Genomic DNA, 11,810 nt, shown 5'->3' with positions numbered 1-11,810 from the left:
TTCTTCACAAAGGCTTCAGAAACAACGTTGACACAACTGCCACTATCAATGATAATCTGACAAGTATGCTCACCTGACTTCATACGGCTGTAAAATATGCAGTTACGTCGCCAATCCTCTCCTTTGGTTTCAGCCACCAATATGCGAGTAACAATATTTATTCCCTGGGTATCATCCTCATTAGTGTTTTCCATATCATAGTCATATCCACCATCATCATCATCATCTAAGGGGTAGGGATAAAGAGCTGACTCATCCTCCTCATTGGAGTCTTCAACCTCAGCTACTGCATTAACCCTCTGCTTATGTGGACAAGACTTAGCAAAATGTCGTATCTCTTGACAGTGGAAACACTGTACCTTATTACTACCTGTCATGGGTGCCTTTCCTTTATGATCATCTCGTGGAGGAAAAGTGGATTTTGGAGGTGCTGAGCTACTAGGTTTATTGGTTGGAAAATTCTTCTTTACCTCCCTAGCTTGGAAACCAAACCTTCTAACTGGCTGTGCTAGAAGCTCCTCTGCTCGTAGGGCCTTGTCAAAACAATCCCTCACTGAGTGCACTTCAACAACTCCGATACCCCTGTTGATTTCAACTCGTAATCCCAGTCGAAACCGAGATAACAATTGCCTTTCATTCTCCCTTATGCCTGTACGAGAATAAAGTGCGTCAAACTTGTTCATGTACTCGGCAACAGTCATAGACCCTTGACGAAGAGAGTTCAGCTGGTCTTGTATGCGAGCTCTGAAGTTGCGTGGCAAGTATTTATCTGATAATTCAAGCTTCATCTCTTCCCAACTAGTAGGTTCTCTACCACGGTCTTCCAACTCTAGCTCATAGGTCCTCCACCACTCATGAGCAGCCCCAACTAGCTTAGCACGAGCTAGTTTCATCTTCCGTTCCTCACGTAACTCATAATAGTCAAAATAGTCGTCTAGTGCCACTACCCAATCATAGAACAATTAGGGGTCATATCTCCCATCAAACTCCTTCAGATCGAGCTTGCCCTTCTGTGAATCTCCAGAATACCTCTGTTGCACGGGACGCTCAGTCTCAAAATATCCTCTTACATGCTCTTCAAAAGTACCGGAACCCTCTGTGGTGCTCTCAGATTAGGGTTTGCTCTCCTATTAGTCAACTGAGTAACCACATTCATTGGAGTGTCCACTTCGGGTGTTGTACGTGAACTGCCAGTAGGCTGTTGGGGTGGGGTCTCTTCATTCAACAACCTGGCATCCAATTCAGCCTTCAACTCAGCCTTTAGTTCAGCTCTCATATTCTGTATCAACTCCATAATAGAAGCTAAGGTGGGGGTGTTGTTCTCAGCCATGCTCTGATACCACTTAATGTAGGACTAGATTTGACAAGTCAAACTAGACCCAAACAACAGGAACTTGTAGACCAAAGAACAACCAAAACCAGCTCCACAGATATATGAGAAATCAGACTTCACATAACAGTCTAGTAGCACTATCGATCTTAAGGAATATTAGCACAAAGAATAAACAAAGAGAGCAACAGCCCTTAGAACTAAACCAGGGACTGACTAAGTGTATTAACCACTTCAAGTTCTTCTCAAATATGATCAGGATTCCAGCAATCAGCAGTCATAATAGCAGAGATGTCGAATCCAGAAAATAAAAGCTAAGGCAGCTAGAAGACAAAAATAGGGAGATTTTGAATATCTCTCTACAGGCTCCTCAGAAACAGTCCAAACTAAGGTCGATCCTTAGTAGTATATGGATAAACAATCGGTCAAAATCTGGGCTCAAACCGAGGGCTGGAACTGCCCTTTTTAGAGGAGGCCGATTGGAACCAGTTGCAGAATTTCTGGGCAGCAGTTAAAAATAAATACCTGGTTGTAGCAGCAATATTAGCTTGAATATAGATTGTAAAGAAGAGAAGGAAACACACTAAGAACCCTCCTGGACTTCACGCCGCAAGGAGTCACCTGGACCAGACACCAAGCCCTTCTTCCTTGATCAAACACAAAGAAGTTCTCTTGTAGAGAAAGCAGCAGCAGCAGCCATGTAGTTTGTCAAAATCGTGGCTCATTGAAAGAGCCATCAGCTTTATTTATAATAGTGATAGGGGTTACATGAAATAGAAACTAACTTTAGTTTCCAAAAACTGAAATAGGAAACAAAAAATTAGAAACTCAACTAGTTACTAAAATCTGAAAATAGAAACTTACAAAATAGAAAGTCTTAGTTGCTAATCTGGAAATAGAAACTAATTTATGACTGAAAATTAGAAACTAATTTAGGTACTGAAATTAGAAACTAAATAACCCCATCTAAAAAGGAAACTAAAGAAAAAGGAAACAAATCATTGAATCCCGTATGCAACCTTAGAACCCTTAGTTTAGACCCATAAAAGTAGCCCAATATACTCCAAACCACATGGACTGAAGGCCCAACACGTATACAACCCAACCCTAAGCTTATTCCTAATAAAACAAGCCTAGTTTGGTGAAGAATCTGCATCAGTTGATCTCTATAACTTCAACTTGGCATTAATCCCTACTTTTGTCTTGTTCATCAAAATATTATTATCAACAAAAAGCATACACCAAGGAACCTCATCTTGAATAACAACAACAGCAGCAACAACAACACCCAAAATGTCGTCTTGAATGTCTCTGGTCAATTCATCCATGATAAGCGTAAACAAATAGGGTCTTAAAGCTGATTCTTGATGTAACCCAATTGTAATTGGAAATTTGCTACCTTATAGGTCTTATAGTAGTCACTGCATCATCATACATCTTTAATTATGTTCACATATTTACTTGAAACCCCTATCTTCTCTAATACTTTCCAGATTAACTCTCTAGGGAATCTGTCAGAAGTTTTTTCTATGTTAATAAAGACCACATGGAGATCCTTTTTGCAAACCTTTCCATGAGTCTCCTAGGAAAGTAAATAGCTTTTGTCGTGGATCTTCCTGGCATAAAACCAAATTGGTTCTTTGTAATAATAGTTTATTTTCTCAGGTGGGTTTCAATAACCCTCTACCATAATTTCATAGTATGGCTTATTAGTTTTATGCCTCTTTAGTTATTGCAGCTCTGAATATCACCTTTTATTTTTGTAAATTGGAACCACAATGCTTCTCCTCCATTTATCTGGTATTTTCCTTGTGCCTATAGTCTTATTAAACAGCTTGGTTAGCTAAGATAAACCATAGATTCCTAAGTAAATAGCTTCTGTCGTGTATTTTGTTAGCCTCTTCTTTTTAAAATTTTCTTGTTGAAAGAACTGTTACTGCTTTTGGCTTCCTAATTCGCATCTCTATTTTTTCTGTGCAGTGCTTTTGTTGCCCCTGCTGATATTCAGGTATTTACAAGTGAAGCAAAGAATAGATTATCCGCGAGGTGTCAAGGTAAGACTGTTAAAGATTTTGCTCGTGCGGTGAACGAGATCTGTGAGGCTTTTGAAGAGTTACAGCAGAAGAACTTTGGTGCTTGTAAAGATGATACTGATAAGGCAGTACCTGGTTCCTCATCTCCAATGGATGGAGGAGATGCTGGAGGAAAAGGTCAGAGTCGGACTGAGGCAGTTGAACAGAAGGAAAGAACAGGTAATGAGGCCTTGAGTGATGCAGGGTATGGGTTGGAGCATTGTTCAAATAGACAGGGTAAGACTGTTGAAATGGATATTAAGCCTAGTGTTTCTTGTAATACAGAGCAGACATCAGTTGTATCTGTTAAGAAGAGGATTAAAACCTCCAATAATGGCACACATATACGAAAGAAAGAGGTTCCAAGTATATCCAAGCTGGAGGATCCTTCTCCACTCAGAGAAATCTCTGGTGACAAGGATGGAGATGGTGAGGATATTCACCCTGATGCTGGAGGAGGTTCCCCTTGTGGCCCTGTTGTTGGTGAAAATGATGGTTACCCACCTTTAGTTGTGTCCATTTCTGGGAAGTACTCTGGTGGGGGACAAAAGGCAAAGAAGATGGTTACAGTATCAAAGAGGAAGATGGAGTGTCCAGCAGAAGGAGATAAAATGACACTTTCAAGGCAACCGAAGCATGATGACTCTGATTCAGAAGGCAATGTTGGTCTTCAGGACTCTGGATCACATTTTCAAGATGGAGTACAAGATGAAATTGCTCCATGTAGCAACATAAAGACTTCACACAGTGATGATTTGAGATCAGATTTAGGTGTCAACTATGGAAAGAAAGTTAAAAGCATGGGAAAAGCTAAAAAGCATGTAGGAGAAAATTCTGTTGAACCATTTGATGTTGGAAATGATGCTTTAGACAATACCAAGGAGCAGGGCATGGATGTGCAATTATTTTCTGGAGACCATAGAAAGAAGAGGACCCAACTTGGACATAAAACGCTTAAGGTGATGACAAATGAAGATTCACGTCCTGCCAAAAGATCAAAGCGAGTAGGTGTTGGTGAGGATACCACCAAGAAATCAGTCGCTAAAAGCACTAGTGATTCTCCAAGTCTGGCTGTTCTAGACAGAAAAAGTAATAAATCTACGGAGAGTAAAAAATTATCTTCATGTATTAAGGCTGAAAGCCGTCTGGCATCTAGAACTGAAACAATTAGTGTTGTAACTAACTTGCCAAGTGATGAAGCTGTTCTGCCCCTAACAAAACGCCGGTGTCGGGCAATGGAGGCAATGTCTGATTGTGCTACAGTGGCTGCTGGGGATAAATTAGAGAAGAGATTTGACATCCATAAGAATGATGTTTCCAGCTCAGATTGTGATGGCTCTCCTATCCAAGCCAACTCAAAACAGAGGGCAGTTCATCGATTTGATGATGATAATGTCCAAGAAGAGCTCAAAACTCCTGTTCATGGTGAACCAACCATATTGTCGAAGGATGTGCCTTCACAATTGTCAGGTTCTGTTCAGAACACTGATACACATCATGAAAGTCTCAATAATGCTCAACCGAGTGTTGGAGACGGTATGAATAAAAATTTTGATTCTACTGTACCGGAGGATAGTCCTTCAAAGGATGGAACATCCTCTGTGAAACTTCTTGACAAGTCTCTATCACCCAAGTCAAAGCAAAATGAAGAGAAGAGGCCGAGAAAGCCAATGACAGCACATGTTTCTCATAGCCCTGGTAAATTGGAATCACAGAAATCATCTGCCAAGGAGGGTAAGCTGACCTTGACCTCGCCTAAGGATCCCCTTGGGTTGGTTACTGCTGCAAAGCTAGTGGAGCATAAATCCATCAAACCCCAGACTAAAGCATACAGTACCACTTCAAGAAAGCCTCAGGTCGGGTCTTCTAAAGTTTTAGGTATGGGTTCTGATGGCTTAAGCCGTTCTTCTAATCAAGGAACAATCCAAAAAAGCAGGCCAGCCTTATCTGCAGAAAGGGCAAAGGTGAATCTCAAAACTAATTCACAGATAAATGATTCTGCTATTCCGGAATGCTCTACACTGAATGATTGTCAGCTTGGGGAACGGTAGGCATCATCTATACTGGCTATACCCATAATACTACATGTTTTTATTTGTATTTTCTTGTGCTGATTGTATGGTTCTTTATTTTCAGATCAAATGTCACTGATGATGATAAAGCTGCTAGTTCATTGATAGATTCCAAGATTGCTGATTCTGCCTTGTCTATGAAACATCTTATTGCTGCTGCACAGGCGAAAAGAAAACTAGCTTATGTGCCATCTCTTTCTAATGATAATCCTATCGCAACATTTATTTCCACTGCTTCTGTGGTTCAGGTGAGAAGCCCCAGTCCTGCTTCTGCAGCACAGCCCTTCATGTCTGACTCTAGCCATGCAATGCAGCAGGATACAATGGGATTTTATGCTCATACATCCCTCACTTCGCCGTCTACTCATGCTCGTCAAGTTGTGTCACAAGTAGAATTTGACGATCATGAAGAGGGAAGGGTTAGTTCAGGACGGAGGGCACTTGGGGGTTCACTGAGTGGTGGTACAGAGGCAGCTGTTGCACGAGATGCTTTTGAAGGAATGGTAGAGACATTGTCAAGGACAAAGGAAAGTATTGGACGAGCAACTCGTCTTGCCATTGATTGTGCAAAGTATGGAATCGCCAATGAGGTTGGTGGCACTGAGTAGTATATTTTACCCAATACTTATTTCTCCTTTTCTTTTAAACTGGTTTTTTGTATGTGATGATTACCTTCTTTGATATAAAGTTCTTACACTCTCCTAGGGTTGTATTAAACCCGTTTGCAAGTGTCCAGAAATGTGGTTAAATAATCCTTACCCATATTTGTCATCATACATACAACCATAGAAGATTAAGGCATCTGATATAACATACTCTATCTAATGCAACCCCGGATTTCCTAAACGCCAAGGCTGCCTGTTTGTTTTTGCAAAGGTTTTGGTGTGGTGGGGTGGGAATAAAGGGGGTGGAAAGGTTGTCAGACTTTTTTCTGGAAATACCAAGATTAGGGTTGCTTGGTTGCAATGTGGTGGGGATGTTGGGTTCCGAATGCTTTTCCTGTCTATCTCTTGTTGGCACTTTGTATCTCCCACCCAAGGTTCGAAAACTTGGGTTTTGGACGAAATTGCCGAAACCTGGCCGAAACCAGGTGCTTCTTTTCTGGGCTATTGCTAGAAATTTGGGCCGAAACCAGGTATTTTTTCCAAAACTTCTGAAATTTCGGACAAACCAGGTCTCGTCTCGTGTTCCCGTACTCAGTCCATATACTATAATAACAACTTAATGGGGTTGGCTACATGGATCGATACAAAACAAAGTAGGGAAAATTAAGGTCCAAACACACATACATAAAAAAAAAAATAATAATAAAGATGATGATGAGAAATGAAAGTATTAGGAAAGAGGCACTGCCCAACAAGTAAGGAGAGTCTCAGCTTAATAGGGTCGGCTACATGGGTCATTGCCATCCAATAGGCTCTATCCTAGGTCATCCTTGGAACAAGACCGAGACTGTATATGTCATTCTTCATTTCTTTTCCTGTGGTCATCTTAGGCTTGCCCTTGACTCTTTTTGCTCCTTCAATCGGAATCATCTCACTCCTCTTTACTGGGGCGCCCTCAAGCCTCTGTTGAACCTATTATAATAGTATAATTATACTATTATAATGTTATAGTATAATATAATTATTCTATTATTATATTATGGTATAATATACTATACTATAATATTATACTAATATTAGTGATAAATATTACAATATATTAGTATTATAATATATATATATATATATATGAATAAAAAAAATTCATTACTGCAAAAGAAGAAGAATATATGAAGGATAAAGGGGGGAACCAAAAGGAAGCAGGCCCAAAAGAGAGGAAAAACCCAAAAGGAGGGGGAAAACACCAAATAGGGGGGGAAGCACTAGTGACTAGCAAAAAAAGGGGATTACATCATCAAGGGGGAATCAATATGTAAGATAGAGGGTAGGTAAAGCCCTATGAGACAACAATAAGCCTGTTCCTTGGGGAGTTTCTAACAGAATGATGCTTGAGACAAGCTAGCTTGGAGCTGACATCAAAGTAAATGGCTTTCCAAATCATATCACAACAATGAGAGTTGGACGTCCATCTGCGAAGATTATGCTCCATTTAGATGTGGTTAATCATATCACAAAAAACAAGCTTCCTGGCAGTGTGACAGATGGTAGAACACCTAAAAGTCAATCGATCAAAATCCATTCTTTGCGAAATGGAAGGTTTTAGGAGAAAGTCTGCATGCGCGAAGGACCCTCTTCCAGATGATGGTGGAGAAGGGGTAAAGAAAAGAATAGGTGGTTGATATCTTTGGTGGCATTGGAGATGGATGAGGAAGGACTGCGTGGGAAGGCAGTTGGAGATGGCATGCTGAGCAGTGAAACTATGGTGAGGAATGTGACCCTTGAAGCAGATGATGTTGTGTCAAGGGACAATGAGACTAGAGGATCAGACAGAACCCAAGCAGAGGCAGAGGTGAAATGCCAGAAGAAGAGGGGAGCCAGTGATCTTGTCATTTCTATCGTGATGGCTAGGAGGAAGGGGAGGGAGGGAGGACCAGATATCTATTAAGAGAGGGGAGGAGGGAGGAGGAGACTAGGAGTCATCAAGGATAATGGAAGAGATTATGGCAGACCTACTTAGGCCCAAGGAGTAGATGATCCTAGGATTGACCACGGCGAGGAGCACACGTGAGGGATGCCAGGGATCAAGCTAAAGAGAAGTCCAGGAGCCATTACCTATTATGGTAGTAATGGATCCAAGGGCCTGAGATCAGAAGGATAGGATATTGCACAAGACCCAAAAGGCATCAGAGGCAGGAGAGGCAGTCCAAAGGGTGTCATTCTTGAGGGGAGAGGAGTAGGCCCAAGAAATGCTATTGTGTTTGGACGCAATCTTTTAGATGAGTTTCAGAATGCCGACTGAGTTGACTTCTTTGATTCTTTTTAAACCAAGCCCTCCTTCCGTGTTTTGGGGAGACAGACTGAAGCCCAGTTGATGGGATGAAGAAACTTAGAAGAATCAACCCCTTTCCAAATGAAGGAGTATAAAAGGGATATAACAACTTTAGACTTGGGTAGGACAAAAATGCCGGTCCAATAGAGATATATAGATTGAAACACATATTTGGCGAGTTCTAGATGCCCGACATAAGAGAGGATTGTGCTTTTCCAAATTTGGAGCCTTTTCCTCATGAGATCAAGCATCGGGGGTGCAATGATGGGCAATGAGCCTAGCAGTGATGAGGGGTAAGCCATGATATTTGACCGGGAGGGAACCAAGGGAGAATCCTGTAAGTTGAAGGAGGTGATCCTTGGTAGTTACAGAGACTCCTAAGAGGAAGAGGCAAGATTTGAGAAGGTTGATGAGGAGGTTAGAGAGGTTTTCAAAAAGGCTGAGAGCGGACATAATGGAGGAGATGGAGAGGGAGTCCGCCTTGGAGAAGATCATGAGGTCATCGACAAAGGCGAGGTGGGTGAGTGATGTAGATCCCCACTTTGGGATGAGCTATCGTAGGAGGAAAGCCCAGCCCAAATAGGGCTAGTCGATCTCCACTTAAGTCCACTTAAGTGGCTATTAATGTGTTAATTTGTTTCACTAGTTAACAAGGCCTATGGGGCCCATTGATTCAAGTTGTCAATAAGGCCCATTAGTGGCCATCGGTTTACCTGTAATGAAGCCCATTAGTGGCTAGTAGTTAGTGACTAATTAGTTTCCTAAGTTTGACTAGGTTTCTAATGTTAGTCCTAGTAGGAGTAGAACTCCTAGTTCTAATGTGACTGCTAATAGCATAGTTTCTGCCCTCTATTTAAAGAGGAGCTATTGTACTCAGAATTTCAGATTTGAATAAACAAAATTTGCAGTCAACTGCTTCTAAACAGACGAGATAGCTGTGGGTGAGATGCCCGGGCCAGATAGCCACCCCACCCACGATTCTCTTGGTTACCTGCTTCTTTCTTCTACTTTAATTCTCTGTTATCAGTTCTTATCTGCTGTGACATTCAAGGAGTACAATTCAGATTCTGTAAGGTTCATTACAGTCAAGATCGACCAGCACCAGTGAAGGTTTTGGGAGAAGGGTCAATCTCCTCTATCTTCCACATCTGATCTCTGTTTTGTAAACCCTTTTGAGGGTGTGTCCTAGACTGCCTTAGGATCAATCGATCCACAGCTGAAGGCCAGTCATCAGTCCAGCAATGGTTCTTGAAGAATCTTCTCTATTTTCTCTCTCCAAGGTCTAAAATCAAGAAACTTCATATCTTCCTCATCAGCCGGCAGAATCAGTTCATCTTTGGAGGTTTTTGTCCTTCATCATAAGGCCTACAATCGTCCAGAATTGGAGCTGATACAGAATTGAGGTTGAACCGGGTTGACCCTTTGGCATTCTCAGCTGAGACGAACCGGATCTGGTATGATTTTTGGGATCAATAGAATATTTTAGGATTTACTTTATTTAGGAAATTTTGAGTTATTTTATTTGGGAAGATAGGTAAGCTTTTATTTTGGGTAGTTGCTAGTCAATTAGGGAGTTACCAATTTGAGTTTTATTCTGTTTCTAATTTCATTAGTTAGACTTGAGGAAGTAATTAGTAGTTGCTATTTCAGTTTTAGATTTTAATTAGGCAAGTTTTAATTTCCAGTTATTATATAAAGGTATGTAATCCAAATTGAATTGAATGTTTTGGTGCCGGGTTTGGTGCAAAGACGTGTGACCTCCTCCCCCCCTTTGTGGGATTCTTCTCTTCTCCCCTGCAACTCTGAGTTCGCTCAGGGATTTCTTCCTTTTCTCTACTGACCCTCCATCAATTGGTATTAGAACCGAAGGATCAATCTTCTTCGTCCCTATTTTCTTCCTTTCCCATTCTCTTTGATTTCATCGCGACATAGAACAGAAAAAAAAACCATCCCTTCTACCCCCGCAGTAACCTAACCTCCCACCCTTGTTACCTTCGTTTCAAGATCCCATCAACCAAAAAAAAAAAAAAAAAAAACCAACTTCGTTGCATAGAGACAATGGAAATCCTAAATCCCCTTCGATTTATAAACCAACAAACCCCTCCACCTTTTTTTTCCCCACCGCCCCTTTTTTGTTTCAGTCCCCCTTCCCTGTAGGGTTCTGACAGCAAGAAAAAGAAAAAAAGAGAGGAAGAGAGCAGAAGTTTAGAGGAGAAGAAAAAGAAGAGAAGAAAAGAGAAGAGAGTGACAGACCAGAAAAAAGAAGTAAGAAGACAAGATCGAGAGAGAAACAAAGAACCAAAGAAAAGTTACATACCTGGTTCACTGGTTTGCACTCGAAGTCGAACTCCAGTTCCTAGGTTTTTCGCCGCTGTAATCTTCACCAAGAAGAAGAAGATATCATTGTCGAACTCCATTTTGGTGAAAGACAATCTGACTCTTAAGTTTCCCGTATTACCCCCACTCCCTTATGACATAGTGGTTTGAAGTCTTAATTTTTTATTTTCCATAATTAACCCTCCTTTATACTCTTATTCGTTGTCATTTTTCACATAGTTTTCAAGTTTTCCCTCATCCACGTGAGCTTCTGATGTAGAATTGAGGCTGAACCGGGTTGACCCTTCGGGCAATCTCAGCCGAGATGAACCAGATCTGATTTGATTTTTGGGATCAATAGAATATTATAGGATTTACTTTATTTAGGAAATTTTGAGTTATTTTATTTGGGAAGATATGTAATCTTTTATTTTGGATAGTTGTTAGTCAATTAGGGAGTTACCAATTTGAGTTTTATTTTGTTTCTAATTTCATTAGTTAGACTTCAGGAAGTAATTAGTAGTTGCTATTTCAGTTTTAGATTTTAATTAGGCAAGTTTTAATTTCTAGTTATTATATAAAGACATGTAATCCAAGTTATTAGGCAGATTTTGAGAACGAATTGAATTGAATGTTTTGGTGCAAGACGTGTGACCTCCTCCCCCGCTTTGTGGGATTCTTCTCTTCTCCCCTGCAACTCTGAGTTCGCTCAGGGATTTCTTCCCTTTCTCTACTGGCCCTCCATTAGGAGCTCCATTAGAGCTCTATAGAACCAGCTGCAGGTATCCTTCTCTCTCCTAGTCGTAGGGTTTTTCTCTCTTCTATCGGTTTGGGTTTTTGGTTGGGTTTTGCTGCTGCATTGCCCTTTGTTCTTTGGGCGTTTATTGCTGGTCTTAGTTCCCTTGTTTCCCTATTGTTATCTCTGATTTTTATCAAGCTAATTCTCGAGTCCTATTTGACTTGGGTTTGGAGTTGTAATATACTGGGGGTAGTTACTTTGTAACCTACTTCTACATTAGTGAGTTGGACAGATTTGCATCTGTGAATGGGAGAGATGAGCTGCTGATTAGTGGAAGATTGGCTGGA

At 40.9% G+C, this 11,810-nt stretch overlaps 1 protein-coding gene across 1 annotated transcript in view; it reads left to right on the top strand.

Annotated features, from left to right (window-relative positions):
* The window catches only part of LOC122073170 (ENHANCER OF AG-4 protein 2-like), a 95,565-nt gene that overhangs the window by 7,010 nt on the left and 76,745 nt on the right, over positions 1-11,810 (top strand). Inside the window, exons 2-3 of the mRNA XM_042637711.1 lie at positions 3,311-5,449; positions 5,539-6,064. Coding sequence (XP_042493645.1) covers positions 3,311-5,449; positions 5,539-6,064 — 2,665 coding nt within the window. The remainder of the gene's footprint in view (positions 1-3,310; positions 5,450-5,538; positions 6,065-11,810) is intronic.

Source organism: Macadamia integrifolia, chromosome 1, assembly GCF_013358625.1.
Source record: "Macadamia integrifolia cultivar HAES 741 chromosome 1, SCU_Mint_v3, whole genome shotgun sequence".
Taxonomy (NCBI): Eukaryota; Viridiplantae; Streptophyta; class Magnoliopsida; order Proteales; family Proteaceae; genus Macadamia; species Macadamia integrifolia.
The sequence above is the reverse complement of the archived record's forward strand: the minus strand, read 5'-3'. Positions and strand labels throughout refer to the sequence as shown.